At 37.2% G+C, this 27,170-nt stretch overlaps 1 protein-coding gene across 1 annotated transcript in view; it reads left to right on the top strand.

Annotated features, from left to right (window-relative positions):
* The window catches only part of LOC111143961 (ELKS/RAB6-interacting/CAST family member 2), a 943,496-nt gene that overhangs the window by 421,865 nt on the left and 494,461 nt on the right, over positions 1-27,170 (top strand). Inside the window, exon 9 of the mRNA XM_022497998.1 lies at positions 24,884-25,021. Within this exon, the coding sequence (XP_022353706.1) occupies positions 24,884-25,021 (138 nt within the window). The remainder of the gene's footprint in view (positions 1-24,883; positions 25,022-27,170) is intronic.

Here is a 27,170-nt window from a genome sequence, read left to right as displayed (position 1 = left end):
GAAAACAAAGACTTTTTCTCTCTATAAGGATGATTTAAAGAAACACCCAAACTGCTTTTCAGTTTTTCTTTTCTGTCTATTCAGTAACTTACACATGGCTAAGGGTTGTACTCTCTCTCTCTCTTTTTCTTTAAAAAAGAAAAGAATATTGTGAAGACAGTCCATCATTATTTGGCAAGTTTCAGTTTAGAATTAGGTTTTACTGCTGGCTTATCATGTAAGTCCCTGAAAATAGGGGTTTATAATGGAAACATTGAAACCACCTTAATCTGTTGGTAAATGTTTTCATTCTAGCACTTATCTGAGTTCCAACAGGCCCTTGGAAAATTATTCCTGGGCCTCTTACTGAATCTACGAATCATGAATTGCATTCATTGCAGAGCAAAGTTCCTGTGAAGCCTACAGCCTAGAGAAGTGCCTCATTCTGAACCGTAAATAGGTCCTGCCTGCATGGGTCTTATCTTGAGTACTTCAGCTGCATGCATCAGGGAAATGAGTGGGGAAGGGGTTTTCTTCTCTGCAAAGCCTTACAGAAGTTTCTCACCTGCTTTCCCTCTTTATTACTCATTTAGAAGAATCAAGAAAATGTTCCAAAATATCTTTTACAAACTTGATAATTTTAATGACTAATTACTGAGATTTATTTAACATATATGTATTGAAGCCTACTATGTGCTAGGAGCTGGGGATATAGCAAGAGATCAGAGAGATGGCGTCCCTGACCCCAGGGAGCCTCAGTGGAAAATGGCAGTCAATAAACAAAAGTCAAGCTGTGATTATGGTTAGGGAGTTAATGACCTGACTATAGTTGCAGGGAGTGTCATGAAGAAGTGTAGGTGCCCAGAGCAGAAGAGCAGGAGCTGGGCAGGGGAAGGCGCTCGCTCCTTTGACAGGGATGGGATGGTCTCAGGAAAACCTGTGACATTTCACAGCAAGGGGAAAAAAGACAAAATGTTTGCCAAGCTAGAGAGTGTAGAGTTGGGGGAGCTTATTAACTTAAAGACTTCAGTGGGGCACGGTTGAGAGGAGGCTGGGCAGGTAAGCAGGGTCAGTTGGTGGTGGTGGTGGTGGTGGTGGCAGTGGGGTCTTGTACGCATGCGTGGATTTCACACTTTACCCCAGCACTTTCCCACCTCTTTTTGCATGTGAAACTAAGGCAAGGAAGCCTCAACAATCCACCAGCTGGCTTCTCATCTCCTAAAGATCCCCAAACCATCTGGAGAGTATTCCACACTGAGGACATTGTGCAGAAACATCCGGTGGAGGCCATGAGCTCTGACTCTCATTTGAGTTTTAGTGGTTCAAACTTTAGATATATAAGCACATTTTACTAGTCCAGTCACTTAAAAAATATGATATATGATATATATATATGGTAAAATTGCCCTCTTTGGGGTACATAGGTGGTGTATAACATGCATTTTAAGAAGTGCATATAGCAAAAATATGGAGACAGCGAAAAGACCAGTGGTTGCCAAGGTTGTCGGAGAGAAGGATGAATAGGCAGAGCACAGAGGATTTTTAGGGTAGCGAAAATACTCTGTATGACACTATAATGGTAGATATACATCATTATACATTTGTCCAAACCCATAGAATGTGCAGCACCAAGAATGAACCATAATGCAAACTATGGACTTTTGGATGACAAAAATGTGTCAGTGTAGCTTCATCAGTTGTAACAAATGGACCCTCTGGTGAGTGATGTTGATAACGGGGAGGCTTGAATACAGGGGATATGTGGGAAATCTCTGTACCTTCCTTTCCGTTTTGCTGTGCACCTAAATCTGCTCTTAAAAAATTAAAGTTTTGGGGCGCCTGGGTGGCTCAGTGGGTTAAGCCTCTGCCTTTGGCTCAGATCATGATCTCGGGGTCCTGGGATCAAGCCCTGAATTGGGCTCTCTGCTCAGCAGGGAGCCTGCTTCCCCCAACCCTCCTCTGTCTACTTGTGATCTCTCTCTGTCTGTCAAATAAATAAATAAAATCTTAAAAAAAAAAAAGATATACAACAGTTTCATCATCCTGCAAAATTCCTTTGTGCCCCTTTGCAGTTAGCCTTAGCCGCTGGCAACCGCTAATCTGTTGCTTTGTCCTTGTAATTTTGCCTTTTGCAGAATATCATGTAAGTGGAATCATACTTAGAAACCCTTTGGGTCTGGCTTCTTTCACTTGACATAATACATTTGAGGTTCATCTGTGCAGTCGTGGGCACCAGTAGTCCATTCCAAATAGTATTCCATTGTGTGGATGAACTGTAGTTGTTTGTCCTTGAAGTTGTCCAGTCACTGCCGTATTGGGTGCCCCTTCACAGTCATCGTGCCTGCATGGTTGTGGGAACCGCCTGCCCTTGCTGCTTTCACCCTATCCTCCTGTACATTCAACCGCTGCAGCCAGCATCATCTCGTTCAAACACAAGTTGAGTCATGCCATCCCATGCTCCAAACTTTAAAGGCTCCCATTGCCTCAGGATAATGGTACTTAACATTTTCACAGTCTTTTGTAATTGAGGCCTCATCTGTACCATTTTCCCCTTTCACTCTCTCTTACAGCCATTTGGAGCTACTTCTACGTCCCAGAACAACACACTGCTCTCTCTTGCCTCTGACCCTTTGAACACTCTCCCGCTCTAACTGGAATAGTCCCTTCTCCTCCTACCTCATTTCTCACTTTGTTAACTCTTACTTGTCCCTTGGGTCAGCTTAGTTATCACTTTCTGTAGGACATCTTACTTGACCCCACAGAATGAGATGGTACTCTTTTCCTAAGTGTCGTGATGGTTGTATACTTATTCATAACATCACACTGTTTTGTAATTCCCTGTTTATTTTTGGGGTTTCTCCCATTAGACATCCTTGAAGATCCTTGAAGACAGGAGCTGTGTTGTTCACTGCTATGTCCCAATACCTAGTGGGTGCCAGCATTCAACTAGTATCCGTTGAGTAAATGAGGATGGCTGGGGAAACATCATTATCATTCCAGCTATAGAGAGTAGAACACTGAGGCTTGGAATGCTCAGCTAACTGGGGGAATCTCAGTCTCTCTTGGCTCTATCTATGCTGTCATATGTGATATGACTCCAGAGTGTAGGGAACCTCTCTAATTTTCTGCATTACACAATGTCTTATTGCTGCATGTACTTCCCCCACTCCTTTCAACCTTGGTTGAAACCTTGTAGTGCCCCTAGAAATAGAACTCTAGCTTCTCTGAGGTTCAGGAACGTGTTTCCGCATCCCAACTGGAGTGGGTAAGACTGAACACCACTTGATCAGCTGGATCCTGGAGGGTTGCCAATCTAATACTGAGTTCATCTTGGTACTCTATGGATTTTGGGGGAAGGTTCTGTCTGGGTCTCTAGGCATGAGGTTTTGTTTCTCTTCTCTTTCTGTGGAGTCTGTTCTGATCATGTTATTGCTGAATTGACCTCTACATTGGGAGTTCCCAAGGGAGGATGGCTCTGTAAATCATCTAATTAGATATCCCTTGTGCAGTAGGCAGTCAGTAATTATCTGTTAAATTAATGAGTGAATAAACAAATAACGGAAGAATGGGTGACTGTCTCAGTTCTTAATAGAGACTTTTTTTTTTAAGATTTATTTATTTATTTATTTGACAGAGAGATCACAAGTAGGCAGAGAGGCAGGCAGGCAGAGAGGGAGGGGAAAGCAGGCTCCCCGCTGAGCAGAGAGCCCGATGCGGGGCTCGATCCCAGAACCCTGAGATCATGACCTGAGCCAAAGGCAGAGGCTTAACCCACTGAGCCACCCAGGTGCCCCTTAATAGAGATTTTAATCACATTTTAATCTCTTTGGAAGTTAAAAGCTTTGTTACCAGGCGATATGAAGCTGTCTCTTGGTCTGGGTTTGTGAAGCCTTCTTGCTGTTCCTGAACTCCCCCATCTCCTTTTTGCCTCAGGGCCTTTGCACTGCATCTCTTCCCAGTTGGTTCTTCGTAGTATTTAAGTCCCCACTCAGATGTCACCTGCTCCAAGAAGTCTTCATAAGCACCCCATCTGACAGTGCTGTTCTAACTTCTGCTACTCTTTATTCCCTGATCTGATTAAATTTTTCAAATATACTTTGTACTTGTTACTATCCGAAGGGACTATGTTTTATGATACTTTGTTGACTGGTTTATTAACTTATCCCCTAATGTACATAAACTCTTTTGGAGGCTGGCAGCTTCTCTGGCTTCTTTACTACGTCTGCAAGTGTACCTGGCATACAAATATTAGCTTAATACTGAAAAAACTAAAATATACAAAAAACAAATTTTAAAAATGTAAATATCTATATCTATCTATCTATCTATCTATCTATCCAGACATATTGGGCAAAAAGGATACCTTGATTTTCTTATTAATGAACAATTTACTGTCTTATACATGTTTGATTTTTACTGAGACTACCTATGGGAGGCAGGCAAAGTAGTATGTAGTCAGATGAGTGAAGAACAAATGATTATAGAAAAGCTATTCTTGAGCATGCTGTGTCTAATGTATATTAAATGCTAAAACAATAAACATTAAAGTAGTAGCTAGATGACAGTGGTTAAAAAAAAAGAAGGAAAGCACAGTGTTTAGAAGCTGACAGACTCGGGTTCAAGTCCTACTTTTCTATCTAGTAGAAATGTGATTGTTTTCTTGTCTGTGGAATAGGGATCATTGTCACCAAATCATAGGGTCATCATAAGGATTCAGTCAACAAACACAGTACCTGGCATGGGATGCTTCCCTCTGGATATGGTTTCTTCCTTGTTGCATTCCTCTAAGTTGAAGGAAGACTGAGGTAGAGCTGGGCAAAACACTGAAGAAACTTAAGCCTTCATACTTAGACGAAGATAACTATTGAGAGCTGATTGGACTTGCTCATCAGAATATCACCTGCATATATTTAAATCCTGTTGTTTTGGCTGTTCTTGTTAATTTGCCTCAAAGAAAATCACCAAGGCAGCCCATCTGGGTGACTAAGTAGGGATTCGTCCATGAGTTGCCGTGTTATTGTGTTTCCTTTCTTGGAGTTCTACTGCATCTAGGGCCCTATAGTGTGGAAGCTGCTTCCTTTTTTGGGTTCAATTCTACATCTGCAACTGATTGAGATTGCAGATGGGCCCGTACAGAAATAATTAGCCACTTGCCCCTTATTTTGAGGTGCAAGTGGCCCCTCTTGCCAGCAATTATGGAATCACGCAAGAGTAAGCCTTAGGGGAGAGCCTGTGGAAATTTAAGCATGAGGGCCAATTGCTTTTATATTGTAAAAGTTACAGCTATCTTCTTCTTAAAAAAGCACTTGAAAGTATGTGAGCCACCTTGGAATGGACCTGTCAGCAACTCCATGTACCCTTCCTGGGGTGGAACACTTCAAATATTTCCCAGTTTTCCTATTGATTTTATTCTAAGGGCTTATTTAAATATGCTGTGTGTTTTACGTGCTGCATTTGGTTTCACATTTGGTTTATGCTACACATTAACTAATTACTAGAAAAGTATCTGACTCATGAACTCTGATCCATCTTCCTTTGGGAAGATCCCTTGCTGACTTGTAGCAGCCCCTTGCATTTTAATGTATGTTTGCAGGGAATTTTGCAGTGATCTGCTCTGTGGTACCTTAGGATACATCTGGATGTGAATCACTTACCCTAAAGGTGTTCTATGATTAAGGAAAGCATCCAGTGGTAATAGGAAACCAGAGGAGTTTGTTAACAAAGGATAGAAGTTGTCGATGGCCATCTTGGAACATCGATCTGATCTGTGAGATTCAGAAATTACATGAGGGGAAGCTGCCTTGGACAATAAAAGAACAAAACACATTTGAGATCTTAATAGGAAACAAAAGTGCATAAACAAAAACAGACTGCTTCTTTAAATATCCAATTTCAGAACAAGACTAACCTCCCAGGAAAGTTTAAGGAACCCTGAATCTAATTGGGAAAAGAAGCGGGTTTACATTTTCTTTAGTGTCAGGCTAGCAGATGAGATTGAATTTTTGACACTTTGCAGAAGACAGACTTCTTTCCATTAGCCGAATGAATCTGGGGCCTGCGTCATTATTTTATTTTGTAAATTCTGCATGTGCTATAATCAGACCACTCAAATGCAGATGGTTACTGCTGGAAGGAATGAACGAAGTTAAACTTTCAAAAGAAGAAAAATGTAAGGCCTGCTTAACCATTTCAGCTCCTCTCTCCAGCCCGTGTTTAAATCACAGGCATAATCTTTTTGTGTTTTTTTCCTTTCAGTACCTTAAGATCCCATGAAGTTATTTTACCAGCAATTTGAGAGGAAGAGAATATACAGAATCTGTTTTCTTTATGCTGAAGCTCTGTTCAGTGGCATTTACCAAGTCCTATTAGTTTTATGGGGACTTATTATATCTTCAGCCTCTTTGTATTGTCTTCAACCTTTAATGAGCTATGGATAGGATTTTTTAAAAAAATGATTTATTGTAGAAAGAGAATGAGAGAAACCTGGGGAGGGCAGAGGAAGAGGGAAAGAGAGAATCCTCAAGCAGACTCCCCAATGAATGCAAAGCTGGACTCGGGGCCTTTTTTTTTTTTTAAAAGATATATATATATATATATATATATATATATATACATACATACATATATATGTATGTATATATATATATTTATGTTAGAGCCAGCCAGGTTTATTTCTAAGGAGGTGTCAATCATGGTTTTTTGTTTTTGTTTTTTATGTTCAGTTAGCTAACATATAATACATTGTTAGTTTTTGATGCATGTTCAACAATTCATTATTTGCATATAACACCCAGTGCTTATCACAATGCGTGCACAGACTCAGAGCTTAATTATAGGACCCTGAGATAATGACGAGAGCTGAAATCAAGAGTCAGCAGCTTAACTGACTGAGCCACTCAGGTGCCCCTGGATAGGATTTGTCATAAGTAGCTGATGACTTCCCCTTTAGAGAGCCATATAGGGAGATTAGATCTTTCTGGGCCCTTACTTTCTCATAGAAGATGATCCTATCAAATGCAAACGCCACTGATGTATATTCTATTTGAGAGAAGGAAGGTACGAGGGAAGAGGTTCTTTCCCCTTCTCCCACCCTTCCAAGCCTCTGCCTGGATCCATGTTCTAGAGATGATTTTTAAATTCTCAGGCCTTTGAAAAATAACTTCAGTTATGAGAGACTGAGGGAAAATATTGCCAATCTGTTTGTTTGTTTAGAGAGTGAAGGTGAAGGACAAAGGGAGAGAGAATCTTAAGCAAGCTCCACGCCCAGTGTAGAGCCTGAGACAGGGTTTGAGCTCACCACCCTGAGACTGTGACTGAGCTGAAATCAAGAGTCAGACGCTTAACTGACTGAGCCACCCAGGCGCCCCTTACCCACTTTTTTGGTTTTTTGGAGAAGAATGGTGATTGGGGGAGAAATTATTTTCCATATGAAGTTTGGTGTACAATGTTTCCGTGCCGGTATTTTTTAAAACTCTGGTCACGGACTATTTGATCAAGGTGACCTGAAGCTCTTGTTAAATATGTGGGTTACCAAACCTACCTCTAGACCCGATGAGTCAGAACTTCTGGTCCTGGAGCCCAGGAATCTGCATTATAAGCTATCCAGAGGATTATTGTATGTGGCCAAGTTGGAAGCCACACAATTTTGGATCATTTTTATAGTTTAATAGTTGAGTAAATTTTTGCAGATGTATGATCGATTCATCACAACATAATGAGTGATATGAATAGATGATCCCTTTTGGATCCCTGACTGTATTTAGTGTATAAATTATTAGGATGCTGGTATCTCTCAGAGATTGCTGAATTACATTCTTGGGGACTTTTTGTCCACCATCCCTTTGGTCTAGTGAAGAGCATAAGTCATTGTATCACAAAAAATTATTGAGAAGGAATTTGGTCTTAACCTCATAAAAACTCTTCATTTCCAGAGATCCTTTCATGATTAGCTTCCAAAATATTTGAGGTAAATTTTAAAGATGCCCATAATTATTGTATAACATTTGTGAAGCTCAGGAAGGATACTATGAATTTAGTTAGACATATAAAATTTTATGTCCCTAAAGAAATACACCTAAAGTGAAGAGGAGCAGGGGAACAAGTAAGATATATCTTTCAGGTCCTGCCAGGCCATTTAAGACTGGGCTCTGGAAGGTTTAGGGTGGGGTAACTCTTGCCAAGTACAGATAAAGCACGTTGTTTAAAGAACCAATTGTAAAAATCAAAGGAAAAATACTAAGTTACACAGCAATCATCCAATTGGTCATGCTTATGTGCCTAATTGAAGAAATGTTATATTCCTTTATATTTCTTGTTGTTTCTAAGATGAAAATAAAAAGTGAATTTACCCATCTTGCCTTTAATACCTGTACTTAACAGAGGCCTGTTTTAGGGATAGCCCTTTAATTTGTTTCACAAAGCTTTTATTCCAATTCAAAAAGAATTCTGGTAGACAGTTGGGTTATTTTACAAATTATATTGATACTAAGATTCATACATACTGAGCTTCAGGATTAATGTTCATTTTTCTAATCTACCATAAATACATTCTCTAGCTACCAGAACTATTGCTTTTGGTGGTTTCTATTTCCAGCACATGTTACTATGTTTTTGAAATGGAACATTTGCTGTAGGGGACAGAACATTTAGCATGAAGGATACTAACCAATAACAAAATAAATTGTCTGCAAATAATGATATAGGGTGCTTTGACATAATGTTCCTATTTTTCAGTGTAGTGGTTCATCTCCTTGTCCTTCCTCTGAGTTTATATTTGATTTGGGGAGAAAGAGCCAGGATTTGTTTATTTAGGAAGTAGATGCAAGAGTCCAAAAATGAACTGCATCCTAATCCTCCCCCCAGTGGCTCTTATAACAACATGGTGGGGGAACTTTTTGAAATGCTACCTCTTCTTAGGAGGAAATTTTCTGCAATGTGAGTATTTTATCCTATTAAGTATCTTTTAAATTAAATTAAAGAACATAGAATACTTTACATTGGAAAATAGTTGCTTGAGGACTAGGTAGAATGCTGTCATTTTTCCTCCCGAATGTATACATACTTTTAATCTCAAATTCAGTTTCTTCTATTATTTCAATTTTGAACTCAAAGGAAATAAATCTTTTTTTTTTTTAAATTCCCTTCATGGGTTTCAAATGTTTAACTCATAAAATTATATAATCTCCTAAAAAAACAAAAGACCATAAACCAAATTTAGAATTCAAAACAAAGACTATAAATAAAATAATTCTTTAAAAAAAAAAATAGCTTCCTAAAACCCCAAGAAGGCAGTCAAAATTGTGAAAAGACGTCAACTTGAAGTAATTTAAGTGACACAATTTTATGGCTCTCATACAATGGCCTTGAGAAAATATTTCCTAAAATGAATTCTCTCTGAAATAATTCGTTTAGACAGAGTCTTGAAGAACAAACTCTCTTGAAGTGAATTATTTTCTTTGATGCTGCTATTTTCTTGCAAATTCCAAAGGATGGAACCTTTGGTTTTAACTTAAGATGATGAAAGTAATTTTCCTTTGAGAACTAGGTTTTCAGCTGAATTGAAAAGCCTGTCTGCAGGTGAGATTTAATTTAATCCTTTGAGTACTTAAGAAGCATTCCTGAGACAGTGGCCAAAAATGTGACAAGATTAGCACTTTGTTTATTGACAGTGTGTGGACAGGAAAAGACTTTTATCCCAAAGAGTTTAACGATTTTTTTTGTGATCTTAATGGCAATTTTTAATTACTAAAATATTAATTACTTAAATAGCCAAAGATTATATGATACACTTAAAATTTAAATTTAGTTGCAGTTGAATTGTAGCCTAGGATTTAAAAAGCAACAAAGCAAGCATTATAGGCAGGTAGTATCTTGGTAACTGAATTTTAAGTTTAGAACAGAGTTAGAGAGTGGAAAATGAATCTATAAGTATTAAAAGAAAATGAGTAAATGGAAGTCTATGGAAGATCTATTGTGTCTTTCTCTGAATCAGAATCATCTATATATGGTTTTCATGAGAGTTTAAAGATTTCATAAAATTTTTTATTTGTCCCATTATTTCCTCTTTAATTCCTGTTTTCTATGAGTGTTTTGTGTGTTTTAAGAAGCAGACCAATTTTTCTGATGTCAGCTACTATTTGAATAAATAAAAAAGTCCATAAATATGAAAGGTATATGCATGGTTGAAACTTGATACAAAAGCTATATAATGTGTATAGCTATGACTTTCAGATAAAATTAGTGTCATAAAAAAATTCTTAATTGTTTCCTGTTCATTGTGTGTGCAAATGTACTTTTGCTACATATAATGATTCCCTTGTTTATGCTTTGCTTTTTCTTTTGTTTGAGGGAGTACAAAATATTAAAACATTGGAATATTTTGACTCTAAATTTGATGGGTTTTCAGGTTTTTTTTTTTTTTTAATGTGGAAAACAAAAGTAAAATCTTCTTTCTTACTATGATGACATTCAGCAGAAATGAGTTTGCACAGTATGAGAATTTTTTTCTGTTTAGGAGGCTCCAGACCTCTTCACCACCCTGCTGTCCTCTCAGTAGATTTAGCCATGATTAGCAAACCATGGAGATCTTGTCCATAGTAATGACTTACTAGTATTTTTACATCATGAGAATTTCTGGATGCAACCTAGGATCTTGCCTGTCATTTTATCATTGAACATTTTCAGGATGTTCCATTTTAGAACAATTTGGGGATGTTTTAAATTTGCTGCCTATTCATTTTATGTCTAAAGGAAAAATTACACAAAATTCCATATTATTTGGGAACATGCTGTCTTGGTTAAGGTTTGGATCACATTTTAAAATTAGTTTTAAAGGAAAGGAAATCATATAAATGCTCTGGAATTCAGATAAGCACCAAGCTTGGGAAGCAGACACTTTTATTTTAGAGGGCTAATCCTTTGGGGTCAGACTGCTGATGATAAAAAAGCATCCTAGACCTTTAATATTGATTATGCATTTTTGGGAGCTGTTTTCTTTCCTGCTTTCCCTCTGTCCTTTTGAATTTGGACTTTGGTAGAACTTGAAGCATGCAGTATCTCAAATATTCCACAGGGTGTCATGATATGGTTGTTTGTTCTTAGGAACAGTGTCTAGTGGGAAGTAGCTTGAGCCAAGCCTCATCCAATATTTAAAGGGCTGGTTCATTTTGGTTATAGTCAAGAATTATTTATGGAGGACTGACTATGTGAGAGCTCCATGATAAGAAATGTAGCTGTTAATGGTATCATGTAATCCTTTTCTTCACTTTGTGTTTGTCATTTTGGCCAAGAGAGTATTTACCAACATAGTGAGTTTGTTTGAATTTACATGCTTTGTAGCTTCATGCCATTTGGGAATGAATATCAAATGGAGGATCAGGTTTGGAAACTACTCAACTGCCCAGCCAGCTTCTGGCTCTCTTCCTTGTATCATCTGGTGGGAATAGATCCCTAGGGGTCACAGTGCAGGAAGGGAGCTGAGAGTTACTGCTGTAAAGGCTTCTGAGATAGCCATGGGGAGGCTGAAGCAGGGCTGGGGCCCGAGTTGGACAGCTTGAATATGAATTCCCCCTTCCTTCACCACTGGGTCACCTTAACAGGTTTGTTTGGTTCTTTTCATTTTTAAATCTGTGATGGGATTTTGAAGAGCAAATTAAACAGCTCATTTCTAAAAAGTGTTTAGTGGCTTCCAGTTTTGGGAAAAGATAGCATAAACTCACATTTCCCTTCTTCTTCTCTCTAAATATAACTTTAAATTTAGATTGTCTGGAAATAATTCAACAGACAGTCATAAAAGAACTCTGAAAGTTGGGAAAGAAGAAGGACGATTGGGTAGGGGCCTCGGGATTTGAAGAACACCATGATGAGTTCCCTGGGTTTTGTTCTTATTCTTTATATATCCCCTGGAACTTGGAGAGCCCTGTAATCCTGAACTGCCAAGAGAAATTAGATGGAAAGAAGGAAGGATGAAGGAAGAGAGAGAGATTAGAATGAAAGAGGGAAGAAGGGATGAAGAGAAGAAGGAAGTGCCTGTTCTCTCTGGACAAAGGACTGGGAAAGGGAAGCCCAGCTGGAACTTAGCACTGGGCCAGTCTGCCCACAATCACATTGCTAGCAGAGTCCATTGAATCAACACATTCCGCATCTCCCACCTGCCAGCAGTGGCAGGCTCAAGCTGCCCACAGCAGTTTCATCAGTGGAGTCAAGGCAGGTCAACCTATTCCCAGCCCCCAAGTCCCTGGTAGCAGTGAGCTGCCCTATCCCTAGCAGCAATGTCAACAAGCCAGAAAGGTCAGCTAGCACCCACATGCTAAACTGAAACAAGGTGACTGCTTGCTAAAATAGAAGATATAAATAGGAAAACAAAACAAAACAAATCTTCTAACATATATTCAAAATGTCCAGGATACAATAGAATATTACTTTTATACCAAGAACCAGAAAAGTTACAATTTAAGTGAGAGAAGACAACTAATGCCAACATGAAGATGAATCAAGTATTGGAATTATCTGAAAAAATTTTCAAGCAATTATCATAAAACTGATTGAACAAGTAATTACAAATTCCTTTGAAAAAATAGAAAGCCTTACTGGAAGGATTCCATAGTAGAGTGGAAATGACAGAAGATAGAGTCTGTGAACTTGAGGACAGATCAGTAGAACTTAATCTAAACAACAGAGGAAAACTAAACTGGAAAATAAAAGAATAGAGCTCAGGGAACTGTCATTCTATAATAAAAGACCTAACATATCATCAGAGCCCCAGAAAGAGATTAGAAAGAATATGGGGCTAATAAATATTGAAGAATGGCTATAAACTCCCCAAATTTGGCAAAAGATATAAACCTACAGATTTAAAAAGATAAGTGAACCCCAGATGGTATAAGCCCAAAGACACATCACAATTAAACCTCTAAAAACTAAGACAAAGAAAAAAATCTTAGAGCAACCAGAGAGAAACTACTCAGTATTTATAGGGGGATGGATACAAATTCAAATGACTGGATTTCTCATCTGAAACCATGGAGGCCAGACAGAATTGGCATATTATTCAAGTACAGAAGAAAAAACTGCCAGCCGTAAATTCTGTATCTGGTGAAACTATCGTTTGGAAATGAAGAGGGAAATAAAGACATTTTTAGACAAAGGAAAACTAAGAGTATTTGTCACTAACCTTTCTACCCTTGAACAATTGCTGAAGGAAACTCTCTATAAACAGCCCAGAAATGGTAAAGCAGGATTTTACTTCAGGAAAGAAGAAAGAAGAGTGGAATGGAAAAAATATGGCTAAATATTTTAAACTATATTCATCCTTATAATTTTAAAAAATCACATTTGACATTTGAAGCAAAAATTATAGCAATATTGTTGTGCTCAGTGTATGTAGAGAAAATAATGAGACAATTGGATTTAGAAAGTGAGGAAGATAAAAACGACCTTAAGAAAGTGCTATTTTGGTACTTCACTTGAAGTGGTAAAACATTTGTATTAGTAGGTTATGACATGTTTCATATGTAAATTGTACTACATACAGCAGTTGCTAAGAAAATATGCAAAACTATATGGTCAGAAATAGTATAAGTAAATGAAGATGGAATCCTAAAAATTTATCCAGTAACCCTCAGGAAGGCAAAAAAGAAATGGAGGAAATCAACATAAGACAAATAATAAAATGGCAGGCTTAAACTCTAATTTATCAATAATTACTTTATGTAAATGGCCAAGATATACCAATTAAAGGAGATTATCCAACTGGATCCAGAAAAACTCCAAAACAAACAGAAACTCCCCAAAACCCTGAATAATTATATGCTGTCTATAAGAAATTCACTTCAGACACAATGACATTGTAGGTTGAAAATAAAAGAATGGAAAAAGATATATCATGTTAACTTACTTATTTTTTTAAGAGAGAATATGAAGGAGAAAGAGTATGAGGGAGAGAGGCACCGGGAGAGGAAGAAAGAATCTTAAGCTGCTGGATGCCTAGCATGGAACCCAACACAGGGCTAAATCTTACATATTTGATCTGAGCCAAAATCGAGAGTTGGACATTTAACCAACTGAGCCACCCAGGTGCTCCTAACATTAATTTTTAAAAACGAGAAATAGCTACATTAATATCAGATTAGGCAGACTTCAGAGCAAAGAAAATTACTAGGAACAATAGGACAAATTATATAGTAAAAGAAGTAATCCACCAAGAAGACATAGTGATTCTCAGTGTGTATGCACCATACAAAATATATGAAATAAAAACCGATAGAACTGAAAAGAGAAATGCACAAATTCATGATTATAGATGAGACTTCCACACCTTACTATCAGCAATTAAAAGAAATAAATATAGAAAATGAGTAAAGATACAGATGAACTGAATAGCTATTAACTAGCAAGAGCTAATTGACATTTGTAGAACACTCTACCCAACAATTGTGAACTATACATTTTTTTCAAGTGTTCATGTAACATTCATTAAGATAGAGCATATTCAGGGTTGTAGAACAAACCTGAACATAGTTAAAAGAATTGAATTCATACAGTATATTCTATGACCATAGTGGAATCAAATTAGAACTCAATAATAGAAGGATATGAGATTTACAGGTAATCCATGGTTCAGAGATACTAAGTAGGGGTGCCTGGCTGGCTCTCTTGGTAAATTGTGTGACTCTTGATCTTGGGGTTGTGGGTTTGAGCCCCATGTTGGGTGTAAAGATAACTTAAAAAAAGTAAAAATCTTTAAAAGACACAAAGATTCTCAGTGAATATTAATCCATGCCTCAAAGATAAAGTAAAAAGGAAAAAATATATATATAGCTGAATGAAAATGAAAATACAACATATCAAAATTTGTGGGATGCAGCTAATGCAGTGCTGAGAGGGAAATTTGTAGCATTAAAATGGTTACATTAGAAAAGAAGAAATGTTGCAAATGAATAATCAAGGTTTCTAACTCAATAAACCAGAAAAAGAACAAAATAAACCCAAGCAAGTATAAGGAAGAATAATAGTAGAGCAGAAATCAATAAAATTGAAAACATGGAAACAATAGAGAAAATCAGGAAAATCCAGCAATAATGAAAAAGATAAAAGAGAAAAGATAAAAATCATCAATATCAGAAAAGAGGCAAGAAATATTACAGATTGTGTACTCATTAAAAAGTTGATAGAGGAGGGGACTCTGGGTGGCTCAGTCAGTTAAGCGTCTGACTCTTGGTTTTGGCTCAGGTCATGATTTCATGGCTCCTGAGATGAGACCTGTATTGTGCTCCACGCTTAGTGAGGAGTCTGCTTACTCTGCCCCTCCCCCAATTCACAAACATGTGTGTTCTCCCTCTCTCTTTAAAATAAATAAATAAATCTTTTTTAAAAAGTTGATAGAGGACTATTACAAACAGCTTTATACTCAGAAATTTGACATCTTAATAGAAATGGTTCAATTCCTCAAAAACCACAAACTATCAAAACTGAACCAAGATGACATACATAACCTGAATAATCTTATAACCATTAGATAAACTGACCTTTCAATTTAAAAGCTCGTACAAGAGATATTTCCATGCCCAGATAGCTTCAGTGGATAATTTTACCAAACAGCTAAAGAATTAACACCAATTATATTCAAATTCTTCCTGAAAATGGAAGAGAGAATATTTTTCAACTACTTTATGAGGCTACTATGACCTTGATACCAAAACAGAAAAATACAATTAAAAAAAACCCAAAAGCAAAATCCCCCAAAACCAAAACCACAGACCACTATGTCTCATAAACTTAAATAAAAAGTTCTCAACAAAATATTAGAAAATCAAATGCAAAAATGTATAAAAAGAATACCATATCATGACTGAGTGGGATTTATTTCAGGTATACAAGGTTGGTTCAACATTTAAAAATCAGTCCTTGAAAAAAAGCAATCATTGTAATCCACCATATGAACAGAATAAAGAAGAAATAATATGATCATATTATTTAACATAGAAAATGCATTTGATGAAATTCAATACCCATTTATGATTAAAAACACTAAGAAAGTTAGGAATAGAGGAGAACCATCTTAGCTTGGTCAGCAATTTATACAAAAAAATCTACAGCTAACATCTGTCTTTCACTACTAAAGACTAAATATATTTCCCCTAAATTGAGGCAAAAGGCAAGGTTGTGACACAGTACTCCAAAGTTCTCACCACTGTGACCAGAAAAAAAATTGAAAAATAAAACCATCCTTTTTTGCATATGACATGATTGTCTATATAGAAAATCACAAAGTGTCTTTAAAAAGAAAAAAAGAAAAACTTCCTAGTGAGTTCATAAAGTAAGTTCAGTAAAATCTGAGCATATAGGATCAGCAAACAAAAGTTAATTACATTTCTATATACTAAAATGAATATGTGGAAACTGAAATTAAAGACAGAATTTCATTTATAACTCCAAAGGAAATGAAATACTTAGAAATAAATTTACCAAAACATGTATAGGATCTGTATGCTGAAATTTATAAAATGTTAATAAAACAAATCAAAGAGGACCTAACCAACTTGAGATATGCACTATATTCATGGTTTGAAAAACTCAGCATATTGAAGGTGTCACTTCTCCCCAAACTGAGCTATAGGTTTAATGAAATTCCTTTCAAAATCCCAAGGGTTTTTGGTGAACATATACAGGCTTATTATAATTTTTTGGTATGGAAATGTACAAGCCCTAGATTAAATTAAAACATTGTTGAAAAAAAAAGGTGATATAAATGCTTACTATATAGCTATTGTAATCAAGATAATCTCCTATTATTTGAGTGATAGATAGGTGAATGGAACAGAATAGAGAATCTAGATATACAAATATGCCTAATTGATATTTTGCAATGGTGCAAAGACATTTCAATGGAGGAAGAAAAGCTTTTTATAAATTTTTTTTTGTTTTTAACAAATAGTGTTTGATCAACTGGACATCTATAGGAAATAAAATTGAACATTGACCTAAACCTCACATCTTTTTTTTTTTTTTAAAGATTTTATTTATTTGACAGAGAGAGATCACAAGTGGGCAGAGAGGCAGGCAGAGAGAGAGAGAGAGAGAGAGGAAGAAGCAGGCTCCCTGCAGAGCAGAGAGCCCGATGTGGGACTCGATCCCAGGACCCTGAGACCATGACCTGAGCCGAAGGCAGAGGCTTAAGCACTGAGCCACCCAGGTGCCCCCCTAAACCTCACATCTTATACAAAACATTAACTCAAAGTAAACCATGGATTTAAATGTAAAACATGAACCTATAAATGTATTAGAAAAATAGGATAAAATCTTTAGGATCTAAGGCTAAGTAATGATTTCATAGAATTGACATTAAAAGCATGAACTCTAGGGGCCCCTGGGTGGCTCAGTGGGTTAAGCCTCTGCCTTCAGCTCTAGGTCATGATCTCAGGGTTCTGGGATCGAGCCCCGCATCGGGCTCTCTGCTCGGCAGGGAGCCTGCTTCCTCCTCCTCTCTCTCTCTGCCTGCCTCTCTGCCTACTGTGATCTCTAGCTGTCAAATAAATAAATAAAGTCTTTAAAAAAAAAAAAAGCATGAACTCTAAATTGGACTTTCTGCTCTGTGAAACATCCTGTTAGGAGGATGGAAAGACAAGCTACAGACTGGGAGAAAATAATGGTGTAAACCATATATCTTACAAGGGATTGGTATCTAGAATACTCTCAAAAGAACTCTGAAAAGTCAACAGTAAAACAAAACCAAAACAATCCAATTAGAAAATGGCTGAAAGTCATGAGCGGGTATTTTTTGAAGAGGATATACAGATGAAAAATAAGCAAATGAAAAGGTGTTCAAAATCATTAACCTTTAGGGAAATGCAAAATAAAACTGGAATGAGATGTCACTGTACATCTATCAGAATTACTAAAACAAAAAGTAATGACAACACCAAAAGTGTTGGTGGGAATGTAGAAAAACTAGATCATTCCTATGTTGCTGGTGGGAATGTAAAATGGTACATTCACTCTGGAAAACAGTTTGGCAATTTCTTATATAGCCAAATTGCAAGTACCATGACCCAGAAATTTACTCTGGTGGCATTTAGCTCAGAGAAATGAAAACTTATGTTCATAGAAAACACTTATGCATGAATGTTCATAGTAGCCTACTTGTAATAGCCCCAAACCAGAAACAACCCAAATATCCTTTAACAGGTAAATGGTTAAACAGGCTGGTAGATCCATACCATGGACTACTACTTAGTAATTAAAAAAAAAAAAAAAAAAATTATTGATAGACATAACAACTTGGATGGGTTTCCAGAGAATCATACTGAGTGGGAAAGACAAACAATGCCAAAAGTTATATTATATACCATGTGCCCATATTTATGTAACATTTATGAAATGATAAAGTTATAGAATGGAGGACTGATTCATTGTTGGCAGGGGTTAGAGATGGGGACAGAGACAGAGATAAGTGGGTACAGTTATAAAAGGACATCACAAGGAATCTTTTGGGGGATGGGATTGTTCTGTATCCTGACTTTGGTGGTGGTCACATGAATCTGTACAAGTGATACAATTGCATAGAACTAAGTACACAGAAATACACACATACACATAAATGAGTGGGTATAAAAATGGTGATAACTGAGTAAGATCAATGGATTATATGAACATCAATTTCCAGGTTGTGATACTGTGCTATAATTATGCTAGATTTTACTACTAGAGGAAACTGGCTAACAAGTATAAGGGATCTCTTTATATCATTTCTTACAACTGCATGGAAGTCTCAATTATCTCATTATAAAATGTTCTAAAAAAAAAAACTAAGTATTTAGGACAATGCCTGGCTTGTAGTGAAGAGGTCTGGTACATATAGTACCTAACTATTTTATAAGCTTAAAGTTTATTTTTATTTTAACTTTAGGCCATGTAAAAATGGTTGCAGCAGAAATGCCATGTTTAAATGTCACACATCCCATTATAATTAATTCTTCAGATCTGGATAAATTTCTCTTGTAGAATTCTTTGTTTAAGGAATCTTTTAAAAGACTATTATGTTTTTTTTAGTATAGATGAAATATATGGATATAGTACCCAGAATTCTAGGATGGCGCTCATGACATGGGCTCCCTGGTGTTATGTCAATGTTTGGATTACGTTTTATGCAAAAGGGAATTTGCAGATGTAATTAAGGTTGCTATTCAGTTGACCTTGAGTTAACCAAAAGGGACATTATCTGGGTGGGCTTGAACTAATCACTTGAGCATTGCAAATCTGAGTCTAGAGGTCAGAGACAGAAAAGTCATAAAAACTTAGAGCATGGATGAGGGAATTTGACATGTAAAAAGTGCTCTGTTGCTAGCTTCGAAGATGGGGAGGGTCATGTAGCAAGGATCTAAGACAGGTTTAGCTGCTGAGAGCATCTGTTAGTTAATAGCCAGCAATGAACTGAGTAATGCCAACAATGTGAATTATCTTGAAAGAGGACCCCAAGTTCCAGATGAAAGCTCAGCCTGATTGATCTTTTGATATCAGCTTTCTGAGACCATAAGCAGAGAAACCAATTATGCCATGCTTGGACTTGTGCTCTATAGATTGTGGGGCAGTAAATTCATGTTGTTTTTACCCACAAAATTTATGCTAATATTTCATGGAGTAATAGAAACCCAATACAATGGGTTAATTTAAAACTTTGTATTTATTTTATTTTTAAAGATTTTATTTTATTTATTTATTTGAGAGAGAGAGTGAGAGGGCACACAAGCAGGGGGAGGGACAGAGGTGGAGGGGGAAGCAGACTCCCTACTGAGCAGGGAAGCCTGACATGGGGCTCCATCCCAGGACCCTGGTGTCGTGACCTGAGCCGAAGGCAGATGCTTAACTGACTGAGCCACCCAGGTGCCCCTAAAACTTTGTATTTAAATCCATGATTTAGTGGATCCTATACTAGCAACGAGTTTTGCCTTTTCCTCGGTGTGTAAAGAGTATTTCTGGAGGAGGATTCTGGGAAGATGGAGGAGTCAGAGGCACCAGGAATATCTCTCTCCATCTAGACAATGATTGCACTGTCAGAATCTGACTGATGTAACTATGTTGGAACTCTAGAGTCTATTGAAGGCTTGTAAGTTCCAGAGGAAGGCTGAGATGGTAAAATGCATTAATTTTGGTCAATATTAGCTGTTAACACAGTGGAAGCTAACCATTTCCCACCCTTTAGCCAAGTGACGAGCAGCCGAACATGTGGGCCTGAAGCAGCCTACACACAGCTTGGAAGAGCCAGGGTAAGCAAAAAACAATAACAAATAAAAACAAACAAACAAACAAACAAAAAACCCCACCTCCCAATTATCAAGGTTCTGTGTTCTGATCTTTACTGCTTCTGATCTTGAGGTACCATCAGAGTCAGCAGCCATTGTTGTTGTACCTCCCCATGTTGGGGCAAGCTCCTGCTCCTCTGTTGAACTGACTTCCAGGGGACTAAAAGGAATGGCAGTCCTTTTCCTCTTCATTCATTTTCTCTTCTTCTCTTTTGAGAGCCATACATTGAAAATTAAGACATTCGTGAGCAGCTGCATATATAAGGAAAATTAGAAAATGATGACACATAGCTGGGAAAAGACATGGGCTCAGAAAAGACTTGAAAAGACCTTATATTTATACCTCAGACTGATCTTTGCCACAGAGATACCCTACAACAACAATGACAACAACAAACTGAAACAATAAAAACAGTAAGAAAAAACAACAAACCCTGGGAAATTGGGAGAATCTGATTTCCAGAGTTACCACATCCAGTTTTCAACAACAACAAAAATCACAAGGCATACAGAAAGTAGGAATCAAAGAAAAAAAAAATCAACAGAAACTGGCCCTGAGACCTGATGGCAGATCTACTAGACGGAGATTTTATTTTATTTTTTTAAAGATTATTTATTTATTTGACGGAGAGTGAGATCACAAGTAGGCAGAGAGGCAGCCAGAGAGAGGGAGAAGCAGACTCCCCGCTGAGCAGAGAGCCCGATGTGGGGCTCGATCCCAGGACCCTGAGACCATGACCTGAGTCGAAGGCAGAGGCTTAACCCAGTGAACCACCCAGGCGCCTAATAGACAAAGATTTTAAAACAACACTCTTAAAGATGCTCAAAGAACAAAAAGGATATGTGGGAGAAGTAAATGAAAGAATGTATGAGCAAAATGGAAATATCAGTGTAAAGATAGAAAACTCAAAAGAAACCAAAAGGAAATTCTGGAGCTGGAAAATATAATAACTGAAATGAAAAATTTACTAGAAGGATTTAAAGGCAACTTTGAACAGCCTGAAGAATCAATGAACTTGAAACAAAGAAATAAGATTGAAGAAAAATGAACAGAACCCAAGAGATCTGCAGGACATCATGAAATGGACCAATACACATATTATAGAGTCCTAGAAAGAGAAGTGAGAAAAAAGGGCAAAGAGAATATTTGAAGAAACAATGGTTGATACTTTCCAAATTTGACATGAATATAAACATCCAGGAAGCTCAGTAAGCTCCCAGAAAGATAAATTCAAAGGGACCCACACCAAGATCCATTATAACCAAACTTTTGAAATCTAGAGACAAAGAGATACATTTGAAAACATCAAGAAAGTATCACTTACAAGTGATCCTAAATAAGATTATAAGCAGAATTCTGATCAGAAACTTTGGAGGCCAGAAGACAGTGGGTTGATATAATCAAAGTGCTAAAAGAAAAAACAAAAACAAAACTTCTGTCAACCAAGAATCCTATATCCAGCAAAGCTGTTCAAGAAGAAGGCAAACCATAAAAGACTCTTTAACTATAGGAAACAAACTGAGCGTTGCTGGAAGGGGATGTATAGGGATAATTAGGTGGTGGGCTTTAAGGAGGGCACTTGATGTAATGGGCACTGGGTGTTATATGCAACTGGTGAATCTCTAAATTCTACCCCGAAAACTAATAATACTAATAATACACTACATGTTAATTAAATTGAACTTAAATAAAAAATTAAAAAAAAAAAAAAACAGTGAGGGAAGAATTAAGATACTCCCAGATAAATAAAAGCTTAGGAGTTTGTTGCCACTAGAACTGTCCTACAATAAATGCTCAAGGGAGTCACTGAGGGTAAAATGAAAAGACACTAGGTGATAACCCAAAGCCATGTGAAAAGAAAAATATCTCAATAAAGGTAAGTACATGGGCAATTACAAAGGTAGTATTATTGTAATAATGGTTTGTGATTCCATTTTCTGTTTTCTACATGACCTAAGAGAGTAATATATTTACAAAAACTATTAGTCTGAAAACTAGTATTATTGGAACTTTGGTTTGTAACTTCATGCTTCATTTTCTACATTAGGTAAGATGTTAATGTATTTAAAAGAATTTATTATTTGTGTTTGGGAACCCACAGTGTATAAAGACAGAATTTTGTGACATCATCAACCAAAAGGGCTAGAGATGGAGCTGTAAAATAGCAGAATTTTTGTATGTTACTGAAGCGAAGCTGGTATAAATTCAAAGTGTTAAAATTAAGTGTTACAAATTTAGGATGTTACAAGTAATCCCCATGGTAACCACAAGAAAATAGCTGTAGAATAATATACACATACACGGACACAAAATGATAATAGATTTACTCATTTTACTACAAAGAATCGACTAAGTATGAAAGAGGAGAGTAATGCGGGAAATGAAGAACAAAAACATTATAAGGTCTACAGAAACAAATAGGAAAATGACAGACATAAACCCCTTCTTTTCAGTAATTACTTTAAATGTAAGTGGATTAAAATCTAATTGAAAAAAAGAGATTGGCAGAATGGACTAAGAACAAGAAAACAAACAACCCCTCCCCAACACTCATACCATGATCCAACTACATGCCATCTGTAAGAGAGTCACTATAGATCCAAAGACACGAACAGAATGAAAGTGAGAGGATGGAGAAATATGTTCTATGCAAGTAGTAACTGAAAGAGACAAAACAGACTTTAAGTCAGAAACAACACACTTTTAAAAAATGCATGAATCAAAACAAATCACAAGAGAAATGAAAAAATACTTAAAGTTGAATGAAAACAAAAGTGCAATGTACCAAAACTTATGGCATGTAGAGAAAGTAGTATTAATGGGGGAATTTACACATCAGAAGAATATCAGCAGATTAAAAAGGCAAGCCACAAAATTGGAGAAAATATTTATAAATTATATATGTGACAAGCAATTAATATGCAGAATATATAGAGAATTCCTAAAACTCAACAGCAACAACAACAAAATCAAACAATGTGATCCATTTTTGAATGTATCTGTGGGTGTGGGTGTACTCAAAATAATAGGACTCCCTCTCCTTAAAGAGCCAGTCCTTTCAGCTGTTGGCTTCTTTTATATAACAAGTATCATTCTGACATGTAACCATCCATATTCTTGTTCACCCATATATGTATTTATGGTGTTGTGTAACCAGGTGAACACTTGTCTGGAATGGAGAAAGCCTTTGGTTTGATTGCAGGTGATTATGCCTTTTGAGTGAATTCTCACAGAAGTAGGTGGGCAGGAATACATTGCATTTTGTTGAAGGAGAAAGCTAATTATTTGATGTATAACTTGAGTTTCCAGGATGTCTGTCTCAAGGCAAAAAATATGTCTTATTAAAAAGATACATTGGTGGGAAAAAGAAAGGAAAGAAGGAAGAGGGGAGGGAGAAGAAAGGAGGGGAGAGAAAAAGGCCATCTCTGTTAGTTCAAATTGCTTGTAGCCATTGGAAAAATTGGCCAAGTCCCATGTTCTGCCATTTGAGGGTCAGCGGGGTCATTGCTTTTGGGTTCATTTTGCTGCTGCTACTACTGCCACCTCAGTTGTCACCTTCTTCTCCTTCTCGTTTTTGCTGCATTGCTGTCATTATTTGTGTTGCATTCCAGATTTATGCTAAATGAATCAAATAATCCAAAAATTTGCTTAAGTCACACATTGTTAAACATGCATTTGGAATGATTTCCTGCGAAAGCCTGGGTGCAGAATACAAATATTTTGAATGGACTTATCTTAGAGTTGTACTGCTTTTTTTACTTGTCACTTTAAAACCCTTAATATGAATAAATTGTTTGTATAGTGGGCTTTTTTAAATCTTTAGATAAGAAATACATGGTTTGAAAGCAGAGAATAAAAAAATGAATGGTAATGTACGCAATGCCCAGGAAAGGTCCTTGCTGCTGCTCATGGGCAGGCGTTATAATCAGCTATTTGGTGTGTTTATTTCAGGCTGCAGATAGTGGATAAAAGTGGCTGGTTGGTTGCCAGCACATGACTTAGTTGCCAAATGGAGTGTTTAGTACTTGTTACATTTGATTTATATCACAAGTTCTTCCCATTAACAGTCTACTGATGATAACCTACTTGGCTTTTCATGTGGTTACTTTGAAACAGCCACTTGACAACATTTGGCATATCACAAAATTTACTACTGAATAAAGGAGTGAGTGAATGACTACATAGGTTCTGCCATATACTGATATGGTGCTTGATGCAGAATGGGCACCCACTGCATGTCTTTTCATTGAATGAAAAAAATCCTGCTAATGTATTTCTCTGATTCACTGTAATGGAGATTAGATTAGGGACCAGTCTGGTAGGAAGGACAGAAATAGGTAGAAATAGCAATGTTTACATGCCTAAAGGGCTTGCATCAGTATGGAAAGAGGTAGTCTGCTCATCTGTATCACCATTTAAATACAAAGTTTAATAACATGGAAGGATGAGGTCTCATCAAAATGGTCTTGATTCTAAGTCTCTGTAACTTCAGTGCTGACAATGTCTGTACCCTGGGGTCTATGTTTTAAAAACAGGTCCAGTTAAGGAATCTTGGCCTTGGATATGTTATAAAATATGCATTAAGTATGGTGATCTTTATTTTCAGATTGAAAACTTACAAGAACAACTTAGGGATAAAGACAAACAACTAACCAATTTGAAAGACAGAGTGAAGTCCTTGCAGACGGATTCCAGTAATACAGATACTGCGCTAGCAACACTCGAAGAGGCTCTGTCAGAAAAGGTGAGCTTGGGCTGAAAAATGGGGGTGTTAGGATTTAGGGAAGCATGGTTGGGAGGAGGTGATCTAAATGTGCCCGCTTTTGTGCTCACACTACCTGCCTTCCCAGCTGGACCTCCCACTCCCATGTTAGCCTTCCTCAGTATACTTGGCACATTAAATAAGCCAGGAGAGCCTTGAAATGCAAAACTGATCCCATCATATTTGGCTCTGCTTAAAAACCTTCATTAGCTTGTTACTGTTCTTAGGATGATGACAACTGAAATCCTTAACCTGGCACATACGATCCACCCCTTCATCTGATCTGGCTCGTATCTGATCAGCTATCTCTCTGCCTGCCTGCCTTACTCCTCTCCCCTTCCATCCTCCCATCCTCCCATCCTCTTTCCCTTTCTCCTTCTTATTTTTCTTCCTTCCCTTCTTTGCTTTTCCCTCCCTCCCTTCCTCTACCTTCCGTCTTTTTCTGTCTTTCCGTCCTTCTCTCCCAGACTCATCCCCCATCTCTCTTCCCTCATTTTCCGTATCCTAGCTACGCTGGCCTAGATCTTCCAAGTTTGCCATGTTCCTTCCTTTCTCAGACCCTTTGCCCACACTGTTACCTAGCCTGGAACGTTCTTTACTTTCTGCAGATTTAATTCCTCTTCTTCTAGGAATTCAGCTTCCTGAAAAGCTGTATTACACAGCAGTCAAGGATGTGGACTTGGGAGCTATACTGCCTGTCTCCTATATTCCCCATTATCATAGTCCATGAACTGTAGTAATGAAGTCAAGTGGAAGGAAACCTGGGTTGGAGCTAGTCCCAGCCCTGCCACTAACTGGATGACCTTGGCAAGTAATTCTCTTTCCCAGCACCTCAAATTTGTGGGAAGAAATGTATTAAATTAAATGGCCCACAGATTTTTTTTTCTTTTTTAAGCCAGTGTATCTTAAAGAAGGCTTTTTTGACTTCTGTGTCAGAATCACCAGAAGGTGCCTGTTGGAAATCTAAATCATTAGGCTCCATCTATACCTACTAAACCAGAGCTTTGAGAGGGTCTGGGATTCTGTACTTTAGCAAGTTCCAGGAGTGAACATCCCGTCATTGGTGATTGTTCACTCTAGTCTGAGAGCCACAGCAGTACATAAAAAAATAGAGATGCTAAAAGGAAGAGCCATAAGTCTATGTCTAGATAGAAATGATAACATTATAACCTTAATATTAAATTATTAAGATACGCGATTTTACTTGAAAACATAAAAGAATAAATAAGATAATTCTTCTGGGAAAATTCTCTTTTTAAAATTCTTAAGAATTTACTACCAAAACTCTCTGTAGTAATTTTGTTTGTAAAAATTTGAATGAGGGAATGTTCGTTCAAAAATATTAATGATTATGTATCCTGTTTGCAGTTTTTGAGTGATATGATGTCAGTGCATTACTACCTCTCAGTTTCTTTCTGCAACTTTACGGAAGTAAACATATACCATATAATTTTTCCATGTCATGGATTACTTGGCAGGATTTTATCTTTTTTTTCCCTTGGCCCTATTAAGATTTGATTTATTCTTGTTTAAATCCCCAAACAATTCCCAAATCTGAAACTATTTCTTTTATTTAAACACTTCCTTTGAGACTGAGAGGATGACTGGGAAGGAAGACTGAGGTCTGTGGGAGTCTGCCCCCCACTATACTCATGCCACCACTTGAGAGTTGTATCACGTGGGGGCAAGCCTCTTCTCTTAGTACATTATTTTCAAAATGCACATTTAAATTAGCTGACATCCAAGTTCCATTTCTCTTTGGATCCACCTTGATAATAATTATTCAGTTTGCTGATCCAAAATCTCAGGTGCATGAAATCTGAATTGGGCAGTAGATGAGGAGTTGAGTAGTTAGATACCTTTAAGAGTCAGGCAGAGAACAAAAATGAGGGAAGTGAGCTTGGTGTGAGGCAGTAGGGACTGCTGGCAACTGTGACAAGTGGCAGAGTCCTTGACCTACCTCAAGCCATTCAACTTCAGGTTTTAAAATATCATGATGCTCAAACCAAATGTGAGGTAGGCCAGCTTTGGCCTGGAGCTCTTAGTTTTCAAATTTTATTTGCATCTGACTTTTAGTCTTTCACAGTAATGAAGATTAAAAGCAAATACAGATCAATTCATTTGAAGGGAA

This window comes from Enhydra lutris, unplaced genomic scaffold (genome assembly GCF_002288905.1).
Source record: "Enhydra lutris kenyoni isolate GAN:26980312 unplaced genomic scaffold, ASM228890v2 scaffoldscaffold10, whole genome shotgun sequence".
In the NCBI taxonomy this organism is placed as follows: Eukaryota; Metazoa; Chordata; class Mammalia; order Carnivora; family Mustelidae; genus Enhydra; species Enhydra lutris.
Note: the sequence above shows the minus strand (reverse complement) of the source record. Positions and strands in the feature narration are given on the sequence as shown.